This window comes from Labrus mixtus, chromosome 15, assembly GCF_963584025.1.
Source record: "Labrus mixtus chromosome 15, fLabMix1.1, whole genome shotgun sequence".
Classification (NCBI taxonomy): domain Eukaryota; kingdom Metazoa; phylum Chordata; class Actinopteri; order Labriformes; family Labridae; genus Labrus; species Labrus mixtus.
The window spans coordinates 21,883,371-21,904,323 of record NC_083626.1 but is presented as its reverse complement, the minus strand read 5'-3'; the positions used below and the strand labels follow the sequence as shown (position 1 = coordinate 21,904,323).

The window sequence follows — 20,953 nt, the reverse complement described above, 5'->3', positions numbered from 1 at the left end:
TGTGATGCCCTTCACCACGGCTCAATGCGGTTGGGTAGCTGAATGATTTGTACTCAACTTAAGTCAACTGAGGCAAACACTGAGAAATGTCAGTGGAAGGTTAGGTCAGGTGTTTGTGAGTAAATCCCCATCAGGAAGCAGCGGAGGAACTGACCCAGGGTTTAATAGGAGGTGTGCGAATGACTGCACGGCTGAGAGACGGAGAGGAACAGGGAGAGCTGATGCACAGTGTCCAGTGAAGAAGAGGAGGAGGAGGAGGAGGAGGAGGAGGAGGACAAGGACGAGGAGAAGCCAAAGCAGGTGCAGGAACTGAGAGGTTATTGGAGCAGCAGCAGCAGCAGAGAGGAAAGCACAGTGGATGGTCGGTAGCCTTTTGTCCTTGTATGTCACAGTTCAAGGCTTTCAGCTACTGTAACAAGGCCTGTGGTCCAAACTTTTATCACTATAAAACTAATTTCAAACATTAATTAAATTGGCTGTAGGAAATTGGGCGCCAAGTTAATTTGTTGGTTCTACATTTTCTCATTGGAAAGCCATTATTTCTTTTGCCCTCGGTATCTGGATGAGATGACTCACCTACACAAGTCTTTCCATCGCTGTGCAGGACGAACTTCATGTGGCACGAACACTTGGGGCCATGGTCTGTCTCCTCGCAGATATGCTGGCAACCCCCGTTACCGTAGTTACACGTCACTATCGAAGAGCACATGCCGGTAGTTAACACAAACATGACACACAGGGTATTTCACATCCTCCAGAATTTAAATGCATTTTCTGTTGTCAGAGTTGTCAAGAACAAAGGACCAGGCTTGATACACACTCCTCCTCCAAATCACTGGAAGTAAATGTTTCAGGCTTAATTCAAGCTTCATCACATCGTCGTTCATAGAGCTTGCAGAGCTTTTCAAAAAGATGAAATGCCCCAAGTCATGTCACATGAGGGAAAAAAAAAAACTGCTTAAAACGAAAGATTGTCCCACATTGCTGCAGATGCATCCCAATGTGCAGTTCAAGTGACTGTTCCGACTGCAAAAATGTGCTTAATGGGTTAAAGGTCATATTCTGTGCCCGATATTGTTTCTCCTGTGTAGTCCCTCGCTGGTGAATTTAGTTATCAAACTATTGGATCCGCAGAGTCACTTTCCACCTTTAAGAAAAAGCCACAGATCCTTTTATGAACACAGTCTACTAAACGATATTGATGACGATGATATAAATAATGTTGTTGATGTTGATTAGGATATTAATAATGATGAGGATATGGATGTGCTGACACCCTGTGTTCGCACTGTATGTGCACTGGATTGGTCATGAAGCCGTTTTTTTTTCCACCTTGTCACAAAGGGATGAAAATCGTCTGCTGACAGTGTAACATTGTAAGAAGGGCATGACAAAATTTGCATTTTCACCACTTCAACTGGCCTATAAGAGCTAATCAAATTAATTTATTCATTACTACCTAGAGGAAGTGAGAGGTCATATTTTGAAACTGTCTTTAGCCTGAAGTGAGAGGCTGAGCTCACTCACTTACTGTAAGTTAATCTGGATAGGAGAGGAACCTACGAGCTACAGAATTAATTGCAATGCTTTTTTTTTTTATTCTGCAGAATGGAGCAAAAACTGAATAATTTTCTACAATAATTTCTCATTTAAACAGCCCAAAACACTTGCCTGTTAAACATAAATGGTTGGTAGTGTAGGGTTCTTGTGTGTTCATGTGTGTGTGTCTCTCAGTGCAAACAAATGTGTGTGCTGGCGGGCGAAGTGAGCATTAACCTCGGCACTTTTAACACACCTGTGATGACAGAGTGTAAAAGAGCACGATCCGTCCACCGCCATCCTGTCTGCACCCTACCATCCCTGCGCCTTTTTGCCCTTTTCCTGGGCTGTCACAGAAAAACTATAGAATAACACTTCTCCAATCCTTATCCAAACACAGACAAATCCCCATCAGCCCTGGCCCCAGCTCTGACAGGATGATCTCGGTTGCACGGCAACAGGAAGTGTGCGCTGTCCATCAGAGCGGTCCCCTTCGAGTAACCTCCACACTTGCCCTGGTTGTGTAAATGATCGCTCCTTGTTTGATAAACATGTTTTTCTTTACGAGGACTGTTCAGGAGATTAGTCACGGCCTTGTAGTGTAACGTAAATGTCAGTTTGCTGCTTCAGATCTGTTGGAAGGTATTTGTGGAATGAGTGTAATTATCCATCATTGGCAGGTTTTGCCCCTGATAACCTTTCATGAGGAGCCTATAAATCCTCCCATTTGTTGTGTCCCTGGTTGTGTGTGTGCGTGTGTGTGTAAATGTGTCTTTTAGCGGGAACCATGCTTGAGGTTGACATGACTTACATTTGCAGTCCTTCATGTTACGGGTGAGCTGGAATCCAGGTCGACACTCGCAGGAGATGCCACCCTTCTGTGTTTCTCTGCAGATGTGAGCACAGCCGTGGTTCTTGTCCATGCAGGTGGGTCCCTCCTTTGTGCCGTCGAGTTGCACTGTGAAGAAAGCGGCGACATCAGGAGAGAAGTGTTTATCTCTTAAACTGCCGCACAGATCACACACGTTCCTTAAAATAAAGACCCATTCAGTAAAAAAAGGGTTAGAGTAGATATCACAGAGCTGGTGAGATGATTCAAAATGTTCAAATGCCTGTCACGCATCCTGACCCTGAGTCACATCTATGCCTACTGCTGGTGACTGACATGCCCAGTACCCCTTAACAAAGATTTGAGCGCTTGTTTGAACATGCTCACTCTATGCTCAGGCTATAAAAAAAAAAAAAAAAAAGGAGGCTGCCGACAAAAAGGATAAAACTCCCAGCAGGAGCTGATCCCTTAGACCTGTAATTTTAATTGAGGTAATCCCCCATAAAGAAAAGAAAAGAAAGAAAGAAAGAAAGGAGGAACTCTGAGAAGAAAATTCAGCTGCAGTTTAAAAGGAGGCATTTTCATGAGTCATCAAGGTTCATGCACAAAATGAAGATATGTTTGAAAAATAAAAAAAGCCTTTCATAATTAAAAGTTTCACCGAACATGGCAGGCAAATATGCATAATTTCTGTGTGACGTATAAATGCTTGATGAAGAGGCAGGGCAGAAACCTAGCGTGCATTTCCACGGCTTCAGACCTTTGTGTGTTGTGAATTATTGCACAAAAAACGGACGCAGTGCTCCCTCTGCTTTGCTCAGCAGCACTGTAATAAAACCTCCGCTTTTGCTGGGGAAAACTGATATTTGACTTATTCGTCGTGAAACCTTGCCGCGGCTGCAGACGGAGTGACAAACCCCCGTGCTCTCCGGCTCATTAAAAACCAAACACATCTCTCTCCTCTTCCTTCTCTTCTGGTGAACGGGGAGGCAAGTGAGCACGAAGACGTCTCCATTAACGTCTCATTAAATCTGCCGTCGAACTGAAGGGTGTTTAGAGGTCTAGCTTTCTTAATTAGCCAACTTTTTTTTTTTGTGCAATAAATTTAACCATTTGCATATGTGTGTGGGAATGTCGACACATAGTAAAGCTCTTATAACCTTGCTTACTCTTTCCCTGAAGTCAAGATGTAGTGTGCGAGTCTTGACAACCGAGTGCTGTCGTGTGTTTCCTATCTTCCTGCCTTTAGGGCTTCTATAGGGAGAACAAATCTCAGCCTGACAGAAACTGTGTTTTCACATTATTCTATCTTTAATTACTTATTCATCATGTGCTGTAATTACCTCCATCAGAGCCTCCCCTAACTGTGCCCTCTTGTTTTCCACATGTTTTGCCAAGAACTCAACCTGCCCCCTATGTATTTTTTTTTTTTTTTCAACTCAGGGCAGAAATCTATTTTGAGTTGTCTTTTCTTCAAGGAGCTGACAACGCCAGTTTGACAGACAATTCTGACCTCCTGGTTAAATACTTTCCATCACTTTAAGTCTGTCAGCAAGTGTCACAAGGTCACACAATCCTCTCAGACTTTCCTGCCCGAGCGCCTGTCGTTCATGCAGACAGGACGGGCAATCCGACGCTAACTGCAGCGGTGGCCATCCCCGCCACACAAAGGCTTAGCGCTGAACAAACATGGCCAGTGCTTCTGCTCTGAAGGCAAGAAAGAGGGGGGGAAAAAAAAAAAAAAAAAAAAGGCACGGCAGGACTGAGTGAAGTGACCATGAATGAGCAGCAGCAGAGCAGAAGCTGTAAAGTGCTGCAAATTTCACAGCGAGTCATGTGGATTTTTAAGTAGGAGGTGGAATTCAGTGGTCCCTTTCCTTCACTTTGTGTCCATGGAGGGCGCCAGAGCAAGAAACAGACGTCTATGAACTTAACAGAGGATTGAATTTCCAACTAAGAAACCCCAACGGGCTCAAGATTACTTCCTAAGGTTGTATTATGCATCCCAAAACTCACTTCACTCCCCCTTTATTTTTATGCAGCCCCACATCCAAAATGCTGCAGACCAATCCATCAATAACATGTCGTGCCAAAACCTGGGCCTTCGTCTCTCAGTGGACCAATAAAAGCTAAAGTGTTGACACAATGGCCCGTTTCTCCGGGCCGAAGCCGAACTATCATCCACCATGTGCTGTTCTCTCTAACTGGCTCCAGTATTTTATCATTACTAAATGATGGGCCGCAGAAAGAAAAATGTCCTCCCATAAGGGAGGTGGATGGGAAAGTTAAGGAGAGACATTCTTTAAAAGCGATAGATCATATGTGCCGTGATTCCCTAAAACAAACTGCTGACCCATAAAACATAACCCGTTATGAAAATAATACATAAAAACTATCACAGATCACTTTATAGGAAGAGAACAGGAGTTCAACGGGTGGAGTCTTAGCTACCAAGGGTTTAACAAGAGTGAATATGGCTTTAATACAGACGGGCGTCATCAGAACTACTGCACATGTGGTCAAAAGAAAACACTACAATTAAACAAGGAAACAAGTGGGGGAGTGTTCCCTCTGCAAAGGAGACACATGCTCTATCCCCCTCAGACGGGGAGTGACCTCTGTATCCGACAACAACAGTTTTCTATAGCCAGAAGTAACAAATCTGTCTTTTCTCTTGGTTTGAAAATGATGTATGTCAAAGGAAAAGTTTCACATTTTGAAACACGTGCTTTATTTCTTTCTTCTGTAAGCCTACTCAAATATTTCTCCGCTAGATAATCACCTACAGCCGGCTTGCTGTTGTTCAGCATGTCGTCTTGTTTTAATCTAATACAACTGTGGAGTAATAACTAGAAACACTTTTTTTTTTATTGTGGTATTGATTATTGCATCAACCTCTTGGCAAAAAAAAAAAGATACTTATCAGATTACAGATTCTGATTCAAATGTGTGGGCAGTCTGAATGATGCACAGAGATATGTGACATCATCTCTAATGAAGCCATGCGCACTACAGACAGAGAGAAAAACATCTCTCACATGAAAACACTAAAATGTTTCTATTTGGCTGTAAATTTATTTTCTTCATCAATCAGTCGATTGAGAGAACCTTTAAGAAAAACGGTTGTTTTTCCCACCTTTCTTTCAGGAAATGGTTACAGGTTACAAGAGCTAACGGCCTTAAGGACAGTTTGTATCGCCAGACCGTCAGACTACTGAACAGTAGCACTTAGTCTCAGTGTGGGTCCTATATTTCATTCATTAGAAATATGTTTCATTTGAATGTTTCATTGTCGTCTTTTGTCCTTTAAATGTCATTTATGTATTATATGTATTTCTATTGGTTCCAGGGATCAGAGGGTGTCTGGATAGAAATGCATCTCATTGCATGGACTGTACCCTGCACCTTTAAATGCATATGAAATAAAAAAATGAATTCAACAAAAAAATGAAATTTAATTAAAAACGCCACGGGTGTATTGGAGTACTGAATGTTAAATATCCAGAGCATAACTTTTTAAGCACAAATCAAATCAAAGAAAACAATGATCCTTGGGGTGAAAGCAGTAAATTATTTTTCGATTTTTGAAGCAGAATCCATTTTTTTGTCCGTCATTGAGTCAGTCACTTAATGAGCGAAAGCAGCTACATCGCCTGCAGGATGTTACACTAAGTGTTGTTTTCTGAAAGCCAGCAGGTGAGGAAAACACCAATTAAAAAGAAAAGGTATATGTGGATTTTCTGAATAAGATCCACTCCTGGTCAGGTGAGTTTAAACAGATAACTGTGTGCAGATTGCAGCAGAAACAACTCGTTGACTCAATCATGGTATACCATTTTAAATTCTAAGATAATAAGCGACAAATGAAGAAGCCGTTTTGTTGAAACTCTCAAAACCAAAGCAGCTCTCACTGCACTTTAAGATATCTACTGAGACATCCCCTGACATTAAAACATCTCGTTCATGAACAAAAAAAAAAGTTGTATTCTAAACTTCAAGAAGCTTCAGGCTATGTATAACTTAAGAAGAAGCTAATAACAGTAAACTTTGCACCATAGGGTATGTGCTTTTACTTGACATTAGGAAACTATGCAAAAGAAGAAAAGTTAACATGGGTATTCTCGCCAAGATGCCGAAACCTATGATCCTCGAACAAAAGATCCAAGGAGGCCACAAGTCCTTCACCGCAGCGCTGCAAGCTCTCTTAAACCTGAAAACCATGTAGTGGAGAGAGTGAAACAATGGGGCTGAAGTAGTGGAAGGCATGCCAAGGGTTTATAGTCTGCTCTGAGTGCTCGGGGCAGTGAAAGGAGGGCTCATGGTCCGCGCTGAGCTAATGTCATTCGTCTCAGAGGGGAGACGGTCCCCTCTTTTGCTCCGCGCTGGCTGGAGAACATTAAGCAGCTAGCTGGTGGTGGTTGGTTGGTTGCAAACTGAAAAGAAGGGGCCTAAGCATGGAGCCACCACACTATTAAAGCAGCATTCCTTCCTCTTAGATAATGGGCCCTTAAAAGTTTTAATAGGAGGATAAAAATGTCAGCGCATGAAAAAAAAAAAAAAAAAAAAGAGAGAATGTGAAACAAGCTGGACTGGATTGTTTTTTTGGGGCTGAGCAGCGACACAGATGGTCAGACGGAGCGACGGGACAGCCAGCCGGTCAAGGAAGTAACTCTTTTCTCGACAGACTCGGTTCATAGAGAGCAGAGAGAATCCATCCAAGTGCTACTGTTTGTGCGAGTGCCGATTTTCTCGGCCTCCCCGAGGCCTTGTTGAGGCTGCTCATTTCACTCACTAACTCAGAGAGGAGCCACTGAAAGCATAAACAACAGGGGAATGGAAAAGACAGCAGAGAGGTTTCTGGATGGATACATATCTCTGCCAAAGTGCTCAATATACAACTTTTATGAGTATATTGTGCTCAAGTGGCTGAAACAAAGCACATTTAGTGAACATGTGCTACAACCAAAGAGACACATTGTCTTCCAAAGTGAAGCTGATATACTTTAAAGGAGCATTTCTTAAAAAAATACAGTAGATAATCTTATAAAATGCCTTTTAAAATACCTTTGATTCCTACAGTTCTGTGGGAAATGGTATAAAAATGTGTGTATTGTGTGTACTAAAGTGCATACTTGAAAAATGTATATGTATGCATTGGCACACATTTGTATTTGCATAATGTATGCAGGCTGCATGCACATTCTTGTGCACCCGCCCATCTGTGTCAGAGACAGTTGTGCAGCACCTGCTGGGGACGTGCCACTCTCCCCTTCACTCCTCCTCCTGTTCTATGAAGGTCACCTCCCTGTGCAGTCCCAAAGGAGACAGGCATCCTCCCAAAAGAGGAGACAACACGGCACGCTAAGCACCGCAGAGCTTCCTTTAATAAAGCCATACAAAAGATTTGAGAGACTGCGTGTCATTAGCCGCATTCTTTCCTAAAATCAAAGGGGAGAGGCAGCTAAAGAAGGCATCTGTCTGTGCAGAGCTCAGTCTGGCCCTCTGGTTAAAGCCATGACAGCCAAGTGTTAGTGGAAAAACCCCACTGGCACTCAGGCAATCCGCAGCAGCATGCTGGGCTGGCCAGCTTAGAGATGGCCTTCAACAAACCCACGACCAAAAGGGATGCCCGTCTCAAATGAGCTGCAGAGAATTTAGTGGCAAGGCAGCCAGCGTTTGCTAAAGCCCAAGCCACTGGTGTATATTTGTTCAAGGGTGGGGGTGAAGACATTGGGCGTACAGGGTTTGGTAAAGTCTGGACAAAGAAGGAAGATGATGGAAGATAATCACAGGGGCAGAGAAGTAGAGGAATGGAGGAAGACAAACGGGAAAGTGTCCCTTATGTCCTCGTCTCTGCTTCTGTCTCTGGACAGACAGGGGAGACTTAATAGGTAGCAAAGGGAGCACGAGGCGTTCCCTTTGCTCCACTTCCCAAGAATAGGAAAAGAGCCTGGTTATACGGTTGGGCTGCAGAGCAATGGAGCAGTGACTTCTACACTTGTAAAAACAGTGCTGTGGCCAATGCACAGACAGACAGGCAGGCCAGCCTGCTGAGAAGCAACAGGGGGAACATGTAAGAACCATGTCGGCTTCTGCCCAGCAAGTAACCACACAGCACAGCTAAACACACCAACATACATAAAAAAACCCACAAACACCAACATTCATACATTTGATGATTTATTTGAATAATAGAAACTAGCCTCTTTGGCATTGCATTACTTCATTCAATCAAAAATCATTACAACAGTCTGCTCGATGGATATCAGACTGCAGAAAAGAAAGTTACTCCATCGTCGTACGATAGGAGTAAAACAAAATAAAAAAAACAGAGCATGTGCCGGATTTCATTCAGAAGGAATGTCACGGCTGGAGAGCAAAACTAACTGAGAATATGATGTGAATATTTATTATAGATTTGATCACGTTTATTGGAAAATTCCTCACACTGCTGCAGCTCTGGCCAGCACACAAAACACATACCCTGAAGTCAACATGCCGCAGTCTGCATCCAAATGTCATCACAGAGCATGTCTGAATGTGCCTCCAGCAGGATTCAATTGAAAACTACTCAGTTGTGTTTTGTTGCGCACATGCATGTGTTTGTGTGTGTGTTTGCGTGTGTGGGTTAGTGTGTGTGTGTGTGTGTGTGTGTGCGCATGTCCATCATATCCATCGTATCGTGTTCATATTTGAATTGGAAAGGAAGAGGGCCAGAGACAGAGAAGGGATTGGCTGCACGAGGGGTAACAACCCCTTGGGGAAGCTAATGAAAGTTGTAAACACAGGAAGAGCATCTCATTGACAAAGTAAACATTTCCTGGAAAGACATGGCCTACTGTACAGAAAAAGAGTGATGATTGCATCCACAGTCAGGTGACTGATAGAAGAAGAAAAAAGCTGGGGACATGGTTTCTTGTAAAATAACTAAATGATAAAAGTAAAAATGTCCGGTTTAAACATTTGCAATAAAGTGATACAAGATTTATTTTGAAGGATAAACCTCCTTTGTCACTGTAAACCTCCCGTTCTGTTTATATCTGAAGATCTGTTTGTGCACTTTTGAGATTGGACTGCAGTGGCCTATTAACTGATGTCTTCCAGCAGTGAGCAGTGACAGTGAAGCCTCTCTAGGCTCACGTAATCAAAAAAATCTAAGGCTCATAAACATCACAGTGATCATCAGGCTGCTGCAAACTTTAGTCCTTGCTCTTATCCCGCAGCTTTTCACACAACAGAGAGCTGTAGGAATGGTGTTTTTGGACACCAACCAGCAGTGTCAGTATAGATCTGGTTACCTCAACAAGAAGCCAAATGGAATTTCCTTTAGATGGTCGTATCAAATAAGTCACTTTGGAATACAAACATTTATGATACCAACGCATTTTGTAAAGCAAGATAATATATATATATACATTTTGTAATGTTTTTTGGAGGCCGAATCGTGGGGAGAGAGAGAATGGGAAGTGACATGATGGAAAGGAGCCACAGGTCGAGTCAAACCCGTTTGGAGGGCTGTAGCCTCTGTTCATGGGCATCGCGCACCAAACACTAGGCCACCGGCGCCCCGTGAGAAAGACAACATTTGAGCTTGGATATTATATCTCAGGCTATTGAGCTAGTGTTGAAGAACAAAATGTTAAATTCTCTTGGTTTAAACCAAAGACCTCCTTTCAGGGATTTAACTTGAACTCTTTTAAAAACGTCTGAAGTCCAAGTCAAAAGGAACCAGAAGTACTATAGTGCCAGCTCATTTCCTGTTTGAGGACTCATGCTGCAGCGCTTCAAGTCAGCCACCTTTTTCCCAATAGATTGGCAGGGTGACAGGAAATCAAATCCAGAGGACTCCACTCCTCGTTGAAAGTTACGCCTCTGCTTTAAAACTGCCTCGTAGTGAATCCTGCCGAGCTCATGATTCCAACTCAAATCAAACGATCATGTTTAACGTCTCCCGAAGACAGGATGAGTGAATGCATAAGTAACAATATGTGACTTACATAACGGGCCATCAGTGCACACTTCAGGTAATTGCCCTACCGGATACCCCGAAATGCACAGGACTAAAATTATGGATGTGTGGCTTGACTGAGGCTTGAAATTCCAGGATTCAAATGTGCTGGATCCCGTCTCACGCACATATTGTGTGTCCCTCTTATCCTCCTATATAAGAAAGACAATAAATCAAACTCAAAGAAGTAGAACTCTTCTTGACCTAAACGGCATTCCTATCAACCGCTAAGCACCTTGGCTGGGATTTCAAAGCCTTTTTATTTCTTGACTGGGGGAAATGTTTGGGCAGAATAAATGAACTGTTACTTTTTTGTCCGGCCTGACGATGGAGCCTTCGTCTGGCCGGAGTTATTCCTGTTCAGAGGGGGGCAGGGGCAGGTCTAATAAGAGACAGGCCAGCAGCAGCCTTGTCATTAGCTGAGAGGCTGGCAGACCCCTGCTGCCTAATTGGCACAGGCTCACTGCTAACAAGGGCTTCCTACCAGCAGGGGAAACAGGCTGTTAGCGCCACAGACTGCAGTGACCAGCTCTAACACTGTCCCCGGAAAGACTCGCAGAACCTGCCGAGGGAACACCTGACCCATTAATGAAAAAATGAAAAGCTGATGTCTTATTAATGAGAACAATAAAGCTCATGAGCAAAGCCCCCCCCCCCCCCCCTCCAGGCTTCACTCTTCAAGAGGAGTCCCGGCTGAATGGATAAAGCGATGAATAAAATGGACTCAGTGAGGAGATCAGATCAGTTTATATTTTCAGAGGGATTTTTTTTTTCCCTCTGCAACTTTTGTGTAATCATTTATTACAAGGAGAGCGATATGTGCAACATAACTGCAGTGTTATTGTCCAATAACCCAACAAGTCAATTCCTCACTGCAGACACACACTGTTGTAATAAGAGCAGTAATAATAAGCAGATGAGCCGTTCTTCTGTCTGTTAGTCTTTCAAAAGTAATAAAACAATGATAGGGAAGCTATCTGATGTGTGAAGGAAGTTTATAGATTTATGGCGGCTTTAATCTTTGATCCAAATGGGACTCGTCTGGAAGCAATAAAGACTAAATTAATATGAAAATGGAAGATTAACAGGAACTGAAGGCATTTATAAAGAGAGAGACAGAGGAGAGGAAGTGAAAGAGGGACTCGGTCCGGGCGCTTCACAGTCTGCATCTGACAGCGCTGATAAAGCAGTGGTGCTTTGAAACACATGATCCAGCTCTTCACTCCACTCAAATAACACTGCGTTTATGAAATGTAAACATTGACAGTTCACCAGGCCAGACTGATCTCATAAACCAGACGTCCAAGATCCTCGGTTCACCGTCCGGGGGACTAAGGAACATCACGGCCTAATGACTCCCAGCGTGAGCAGTTATCTAACAGAAGACAGGGAGGACAGACGAGGAGGGCAGAGAAGAAGAGACTCGCGGACCCTGCTCTACCTTTGTGCTGTCAGAGCTCCCTGAATTAGAAGCACAACAAAAAAAGATCTACAGCACTGACTGAGGAATCAGTAGACAGCTGTATAATTACTGCTGAAATGAATGTGTTTGTCGATAGTGATAACAGCTGTTCATTTTCTCTAATGTTGCTTTTCTGAGTGATGGAGAAATACACCCAAGGAAAAAAAAAAAAACAGCATTGGTCATTGTGAAAAACAACAACAGCAGCAGCAGCAGCAAAACACAGAAGTGAACAGGGAACAAAAGGAAGATTATTTGAATTTTGCAGTCAATTCCTCCAAGACCTAAAACGACGCAGCAAACTGTGTCTGCTTAAAAGTTAAAACAGAATCAAAATAGAGTCCGCTTAGAAAATGATTTTGTTTTGAGTTTGTGCACGACTTTGCTCACAATTTGAATGACAAAAGAATTGCTGTATTGGAAAAGTGTATCCAGGCGTCCGCAATGACAGTGCCCCCCAACGTTTTTGTTCTCCAGAGGAAGTTCATTTTTTGTATCTTTTGTAATTAGATTGGTTAAACATCTGTGTGGGCGGACACAAAACCTTCGTAAAATCCTGAGCCTATTCACTAAAATGGGAGAGGTTAATGTAAGTGCATGTTGTGACTGTTTCTCTCAGCCCGTTGATACCAAAGTAAACATTGGACACATTTTTTCACAAGCCATAACTGATACAGGAATGGGATTCAGACAGACAAACCAAAGTAATTCTTTGTAGACTGTCTCAGTGACAAAGTCCTCGGAGAGCTGGTGACACAGATTTCTCTTCTCTCGTGGCATCTGGGAACCGATATCTCTTCTCCCTCTTGGTTCTGAGCTCTTAGTGCTGCTGAAGCCTTTTTCTTAACATGATAATTACACATTACAAAAACATGCAAAACCTTGGATTAAATATCACTGTCAGCCTCATGTGCTTACCTGTTAGCAAATGAGGTTAAGTGCCTTTACCTTCCAAGTGGTGGTTGGTTAGCCTAGCATGCTCATTTGATGTGTATGGGGAAAAACAGATTGAAAAGCTAAATGTTACAGTCTTGCACAATAATTTCCTCTGGTAAGTGTTTCACCAACAAACTTGACAGTTCATCACTCAGCAAAGTCTGCTCTGAGCTGTCAGTAAACTGTTGCCATTGGAAACACCAAGAGGCCTGACTAATAAATGGGCATTTTTCCGCTAACAAATCCGAAACATATGATTCTCCTTTGTAAAACAGAATATGATGCCGATGTAAGAGTTCTTTAATCTAAAGTGCCATTGAGGAACTCTCTGCTGTAAACTTCTGCGCCCCATCTATCTTATCTTGCTTTGCTCACCTTTCCTGCAGGTACACATGCATAACTACAGTTTTATGATGAAAATTCTCATCCTGCTTTTTATTTTTTAATCTATCATATCTCTCACTGTGGAAAGATTCACAGTGGAAACGCTTGTTTTTTTCTGCTTCCTATCTGGTTGCAGCAGTGTCAGGCTTTACTTACAACAACATAAAAACAAGCAATCCTTCTGTGATGGTCTTGTTTCATTTTTCAAGTCATATAGAGGTGTTAATTTCAGTTTAATAACCAGTAAACACTTCTGACAGAAGCCTTTAAAATCTAATCAAATATCAGTGTTGTAGTTCAGCCTTGATCCTTTTCATTAAAAAGTACTTGGTCTTATAATTGGAAAGCTGAAACTAGACAACAGTCCAAACAAAACAGAGACATAGAAGAAAAAAAAACAATCTTTTAAACTGTACAGAAATCAACAAACTGTGTTTTTGTACACTGCTGTAAATCAAATTTCTCTTCCAGGGACAATAAAGTTCTGAACTGAACTGAACACAATTAAGGGATACATTCAGCAACAATAATACAGTGCTTCATTTAAATAGAAATCAATCTGGCAAAGCTAAGGAACTTTAATTTTTTAATATGAATGTTTTGCAAATGGGTCCAAAACAGTGTGGATCAGTTACAAACTACAACCACTCTGATGTCTTTTTATAGACTTAAAAACAACCAGACAATATACATAACTGAGATATTTTCCTGACAGCTTACTTAACTTTAAGTGCTGCCATGACGTTATAAATGAATGTATGTGTGCAGAGCTCCCGTGTCTGATGAGTAAGCCTGAGAGCAGGTTGGCTCTCTACCTTCTGCTGTCACGTCTCCATCCCACAGGAATGCTCTATAAACAAGAGGTGTGTCTGCCCGAGGCTACTCCTCTAATTGTTTTCTCTGCTCACAGTCCCCCTGAAGGGCCACTCTCATACCAGCGATACCTTATAATGCTGCCAAGCTCTAGATTGGTTCAATTTGACAGGATGGGAGGAAAACAACAAAGAGATTTATCCCCGTTCTTTTTTTTTTTCTTTTCCCCTCTTCAGACTGAAGACACTTACCTTTTATGTAGGCCTGTTGAGGCCAATCCCATTCTCAGTTAGAATCTGCACAACTCATCAAATATTTGTAAAATGTCTGGACATGGGAGCGCAGATGGCCTAGCGGGTAGGTCACGCCCCATGTATGGAGGCCAAGCGGACGGCCCGGGTTCAAATCTGACCTCATTTCCTTCATGTCATTCCCCACTGTCTCTCGCGACTTCCTACTCTATCCACTGTCCTATCAAAATAAAGTCTTAAATCTTAAAAAAATAAAGTCTGGACATGAAAATTAACATATTTTATAAAAAAAAATAAAACTGCATAATTTTTAACACTATGGTAATATCCAACCTAAAGCCAAAGCATCCTCACTGACCAACATGTGTCTCAATATTTACCGTAAATCTTCAAAGTGTGTGCATGTGTGTGTGTGTGTGTGTGTATGCATGATTAACCTTTAGGCCTTTGGATGCAAGTATGCTGGTTGTCACTCAGGAGGAATCCTTCTCTGCAGCGGCACTCGTAGCTGCCCATCATGTTGACACAAATCTGCTGGCATCCGCCGTTGCCTTCTGAGCACTCATCCACATCTGCCGGGAGACACGACGCATAAAACAAAAATTTATTAATAAGATCACTTCAAGACAGAACAAATACGACACAGATTACTGTTTGGCTGAAGGTTGTCTGGGATCAAGTCATGACCCATTTAAAGGACAAGCAGCTGTATATCAACATCAAACAGAGATGATAGGAACACACGGAAGCCAAGAATGGCAGTGCTCGCAATTCATTTTGATGTCTTTATCTCAAGATGACAAGTTAATTGTTTCGTTATCTCAAGAAAACAAGATAAAAAACCTGTGATGACAAGAAAACAAAAGGTGATTTCCACCGATTATTCAAAATGTTAATCAGAGAACAGAAGGGCCATGCAAGAAGTCATCACTGGCGTCTTGTCAACTGTATGAACGAATTTAAAAATGATCATTCATAGAACATAAACGATGTCCTCATTTGAGAAGCTTCATGGAAATGTTTGGTCAATGTACATTGTAAATTATTGTTGATTTATAAATCAAATTATGAAGTCAAAATGATCAGACTCTGTTTATTTCTTAAGATAACAAGTTACATTAACTCAATATTCAATGACAGCAACCTTTTAATATGGAGATAAGAAAATAATTAACTTGTGATTCTGTGATACTGTCATCTAAACAACAATCACAAACATTGCCAATCTTTGTCTCCTAGGGGGACCAGATAGTGGCAGCAACAAGCCCATTTCAAACTTGTCACACTACTCTGGGATGGAACAGGTGAAAATTAATGTTGCAGATTTTTTAGTTGCCAGGGCTTTAAGTGCTTTCACAGTAAAATACAATGTTATCATCCGCATAAAGAAGTAGGAATACATTAACATTTCACCCAACTCATTTACATGCATTATGAATTGTATAGCTCCTAAAAGTGTCACACCTTTGGTGACACCAGGAAGGCTACAGGTGCTTGGCAGCCTGAAAAAGTGAAAATTGAAGTGTTGTTAATCAAAGGTAGCAAGCGTCCAAGCAAAAAACACCCCTCAAAGAACGCAAAAAAGTCTAGGTTTTAAGGCAGTATTTTTTATTTAAGATTTTTAAGGAGGATTTAGGTTCTTTAAATTTGTTAAATAGCATTTAATAAACACGTATATAAATTAGACTACTTAGAGTAAGTCATCATAATTTAGAAAAATTGCCCTAGAATCGGAGTATAATTAATTTTAATATCATTGTACAATTGTACAGTGGTTGAAAAATGTGGAACGGTAGTATCTGTTAACACTGAATGGAAATAGCTTAAATATCTGGTATGAAGTTTTAATACTTGCTTAATTCATACTGCCTGAAAGCCAATTCAAAAAAATAAATGGATCAATAATCAAATATAAGACGCAATAAAGTCCCACAAATGAGTATTTGCTCGTTGTCAAAAGCCAGAAGAGTGTGTCTTAAGCTGTCTGAGGCCAACACGCCTTTCTTAATGGTTATCTGACCTGGCAGCACACCAGAGTCGCACTGAAAACCTCCAACTGCGCAGCACTAAGCCATAAATGTGCACATGCAGCACAATCTCCTGGTAAGAGGGAAACCTGATCCACCTGGGCCAGAGTACCTGCTGATGACGAGTGTCTGTCAGCCCCACGACAAGAGGAATGCAGGGAGAGGGAGGAAGGAGGTGGGGGAGACGAGGAGACGGGGGGCAGGGGGGAGGAAATGTAGGGATGGAAAGAGGAGAGAGAGTATGAGAAATGAGGGGGTCGGGGGGGGGGGGGGGGGAGCAGGAGGGTAGCAAGCGACCATGTGAATCAATCTCAAGCGCATACAAAAGCATTTCCAAAGGTGTCGCCTGAGGCCCCGTCCTGCCTTGAGGCAAGAAAGGGAAATGGACCACAAACGAGAGTTGCTGACTTCATATCCACTGATAATGAATTAGGGAACTTCCAGCTGCTCTCTTCTAAAAAGGCACTCACTTTTTGTGACTCCACAAAAGAAGCAAATGAAAAGCGGTGGAACATCTATACATTAGCTTTATATATTTGTTTATTTTCAATATGACAGCTCTTGTGCAACGTCTGGCATGCTGCAGAACTTAGTGGCCCCAGCCTCCCCTGTGCGTGACTACACTGTGGCTCTGGAGGTGACTCTTTATATTCCCTCTTACCCCGGAGACCTGGGCTCTGTCCCTCTCTACTGACCACACTGGAACCTTATCCACCCTTCTGCTCGATGCATCAATAATCTGCTGTATACACAAGACGTTTTTTTAATAAACCGTCATGCGAAACTAATTTACTGTCTATTTGTCCAGTCTGAGAAGGCCTAGAGATTAAGTTTCCTTTCTGGGGAATTCTCAGCCCGACACAGTTTGAAATTAAACTTCTCTGGCTCCTCTTCTTTCTTCTTTTTCCACACAGAAATGCATGTGGATTCACCGAATGCATAAACACACACGTAGTGCACTTCCAAAGTGGCACCTGGCAAAGCCAGAAAACCTCTGGGGTGGACCGGATAAGTAGGTCAGTGGCAGGTAGCACTCATGACCCTTGTCTGCCAGCCAAGTCTGCTGTCCTCTTCCCACATTCCATCAGTAAAACGGACTCTTTCCTCTCAAAACAACGTGTCATGTCAGCTGAGGTCGTTTGGAAAAGCATCACTCTGCCGCCAGGTGAAGCAGAGCACTTACAAAAAAAAATAACTTTTCAGCAAAGTTAACATTTCGACTATGTCGGAGTCAAGGGAGGACAAGTTTAAAAAAAAAAAAAAACAGTTGGCCAGGCTTTAATTTGACGTTGCGGCAGCCTTGGTGTTGAACTCATGGTCTTTTTTTCTGGATCATGCAAGTGGCAGCAACAGAGAGAGAAGACCTCTGAGCTGACGAAAGCTGCCAGCAACCTCCAGCTGCACCTTTGCAGATAAACTGATAGGCACCAAACTCCACAAATCAAATGGGAAAACCTTCCAACACACATAAAGTCCTCCTCTCTCTCTTTTTTTTCTGTGATCACTCAACCAAATGTGGCTACACAAATACAACAGTGAACAGTCCCCAACACATGCACAAAATGCTCCTGAGAAATGCATCCAGCCACAGAGGGCCTGTGGGGAATTCTCTCTCCATACCCTCAGCGCATCAATGAAGGTTTCATTTCCTGATACCTTCATCCTTCCAAATGAGGCGTCGCCTGTCAGAAGATCTCTGCTGTTTAAATAGTTCCCATAATTGCCTGTGTTGTGTGCTGGGCAAGGCTGGCGTCCAAAGCAAATATTTCCAGGCTGAAAGGGGGGCTCTGGCATAGCCCGGACAAGTGCTCATGTTATTTGGATTTAAAACACTTTTTTTTTTTTTTTTTTAATTCTCTTGAGAGGATGGAAAAAAAAATGTCTAATCAACTTAAAAGGGCTGCCTCACTTCTGAAAAATGAGACATGTCCCTGCTCTAGCCCTTCTTCTCTCGGGGAGGCGCAGGGCAAGAGAAGGTTCAAACGGAGAGAGATTAAGAGATTGGTTGTGTTTGCGGAGGCCGTGTCCGCTGGTTTCTCAGATAGCCTTGACTGTATATATAACATTTGGCCTTGTGCAGCGCTTTACGGCCACATAAACATGGTGGTTGCCTTACAGGAACTCCTGAACTCGTACTTTGAAGAGATGCTGAACTATTCTGCCCAGCTTCTTTTATTTTTATTTTTTCAAAGTTCAGAAACTTTGGGGGTATTTATCGCTGACCAAGAGTTTTCCTTTTCTTTTTTTTTTTTGCAGGGGGGAGAGTGAGAAACTGCCGCTGTCAAAGCTGTACCTGTATCCATCCCACTGCTTGGCCTCTGTCTGGATCAGACAGAACTGTCTCTGTGGTCTAGACGGACCAGAGACAAGGAGGTGAGTGGACCGACACTGGCCTCTTTGGGCATTTCATTTACAGGAGTGGAAGAGCAACACTCTCTTCAATAAGGAAGCAAATAGGAGCCATGTGCAGCGAAAGGCAGCAAAACAGCTGTGGGACCGCAGAGGCTGACTATGTTGCTTTGGTGGATGATCAGGCGTCAGTGACTAAACTAAGATCCCTTCTTATTTTTTTTAAAAAAAGATGGAGGATTTCCTCTTTGCCAATGACTCAGCATATTTCTTTACCCCCCTGAATGAACGAGGAGCAAGACACCAGGTTTGAAATCGGCCAGAAAAGGGCACAAAAGTGCACAGGCAGGTTGCTAAAACATGTGAACAAACATTCACAGCCACAGTGTGCGACAGATGTCAGGTGAGGTTGTATAAACTGATATGTAGCAGGAAGTCCTGATCTTTCATCTGCAGAACACACACTCGCTTAAATCAAAGGAAAGCGGGTGACATTTGCAAACTGATAATTGATGGATGAAAACACTTCCAGTATTCGCCTTTGAACATTTGATTAGTTCCAGCACTTCTTGCCTGCCGGAACCGCTCAGCTGACTGAGTCACATCTGCTCTGCAAGCTTGAATAAAATCTTTTAAGTCAGCAACAAGGCTAGATTTTTTTATATTACATCAACAAAACTAATACATCTTTGATTTAAATCAGACTTTTTTCGTTTCCAGGGTAACCAATTTGGTAAACAAGCACAAGCTTGAATTCCACATCCAGTGTCTCGCTGACTTCAATTTAAATGGAGAGCTTTGAGGAACGATCATGCTAAATGGTCATTTCTGCTCCCACAAAACTCGGGAAAAAAAAGGATAAGTGTTTGAGGTGGACCCCCATATGCCAAAGACACAAGACCCTGCAACTATCCTCTGACTGCTCACTGTCTGCTACATGCTTACATCCACAAGCCCAATCTCAGGCTTGAGTTTCCCCCCAAAGCCCTGCCAGTGGGCTCAGCTGGAATTGTTCATTTCATGGTGAGTGGGACTGAACAATCACGAGAGAAGGAGAGCGGGAGAGAGAGTGTTGGTATAGTCTTCAGGAGCCGGTTAAAGCACCCGTCTTAAATCCGTCCCTTAACTCATCACTCCAGCAACGCTCCTCTGAACTGTGGCGAGACTCTCCTGTCCAAACTCGATTCTGTGCATGTCACAACAACAGCAAAGTGACTGCTAATTGGGTAGACAGCACGATATGTGCAACTGAAGAAAGGAAAGCGAGGAGGGTTCAGTTTCGTCTTTGAATGCAGTGCTCTGCTGTCCTCTTGATCTGATTGGTGCAGAGTTATCAGGTCATCATTCCCTTAAATCAATTCTACAACGCAGGGTTTTTAGAGAACATTTTCAAGGCGAGAATCAATCATTTTCTGCAAAAGTCAAAGGTGCAGAGGTTATCATCGCCGCCCTGAAAGAGTGGGCAATACACTTAAAAGGAATGCATTTAAGAGCACAGCAAAAGCTGTGGAGCAAATCAGCGTGACGCTCTTTGATGACCACTTTCTCCCTTCAGGACCTGGTCAATAATACATCAGTCTGAAACCTCCCGTTTGATTAGCAAACCCTGCAACCCGATCCCAAAGGATTACATCATCGGGGAAAACAAGCTCAGCCAGGACACTACGCTTTGGATGACTAACGAAGATTTTTTTTACGAGGGACGTTCTCCGTGTTCAAAACAATGACACTGTGCAGTTCCAAGCGTTTGGCAAAACCCTTAACTTCATTAACTGATGGGACCTTTTCAGAGTTGGTGCTTGAAGCTGAGAGGCTCATGTCACGCCTTTAATGTCATTGCTTCTGTGTTATAGATCATGATACATCTCTGGGCAAGGTTAAAGTAAAAGGGCATGAATTTCCCTATAGATTGCACAGGGAATTGAGCTTTGCTGAATCAATACAAACCAAATCAGTGTTGATCAATGGACATCAAAGGAACATGGCCTGTTGAGCTGAGGGAGTGGCGCCCAACACCCCCAAATTGGCCCTTTGACTAACAGATCCAAGCATGATGAATTAATGCAAACAATGCAAAGACAAACACATTTAAATGACATTCCGGTGTCACTCTGACCCACATGTGTGTGTGTGTGTGTGTGTGTGTGTGTGTGTGTGTGTGTGTGTGTCGTCTTTTCACTTCTTCAGTCTCTCCTTTGTGAGTCACACTCGGGCTGCATGCGATCCTGTCATTTCCACTTTACGAGAGCATAAGAAATCGGATTATTTTCGTCTTTCTCGCTCCAATACGCAGGGAAATGTTGTAACTTGTGGTTGCAGCGACGGGGGGGGGGGGGGGGGTATTTGCGCAGATGT

The 20,953-nt window shown here is 42.7% G+C and overlaps 1 protein-coding gene across 3 annotated transcripts in view; it reads right to left on the bottom strand.

The window, feature by feature from the left end:
• scube3 (signal peptide, CUB domain, EGF-like 3) overlaps positions 1 to 20,953 on the bottom strand; it is a 79,222-nt gene that overhangs the window by 29,161 nt on the left and 29,108 nt on the right. For 2 of the 3 annotated variants that reach the window (XM_061057561.1, XM_061057562.1), the window contains exons 4-6: positions 14,660 to 14,794; positions 2,351 to 2,497; positions 577 to 693 (exon numbers count right to left, since the gene is read on the bottom strand). In XM_061057561.1, the coding sequence (XP_060913544.1) occupies positions 577 to 693; positions 2,351 to 2,497; positions 14,660 to 14,794 (399 nt within the window). The remainder of the gene's footprint in view (positions 1 to 576; positions 694 to 2,350; positions 2,498 to 14,659; positions 14,795 to 20,953) is intronic. The other variant, XM_061057560.1, reaches the window with a different exon arrangement.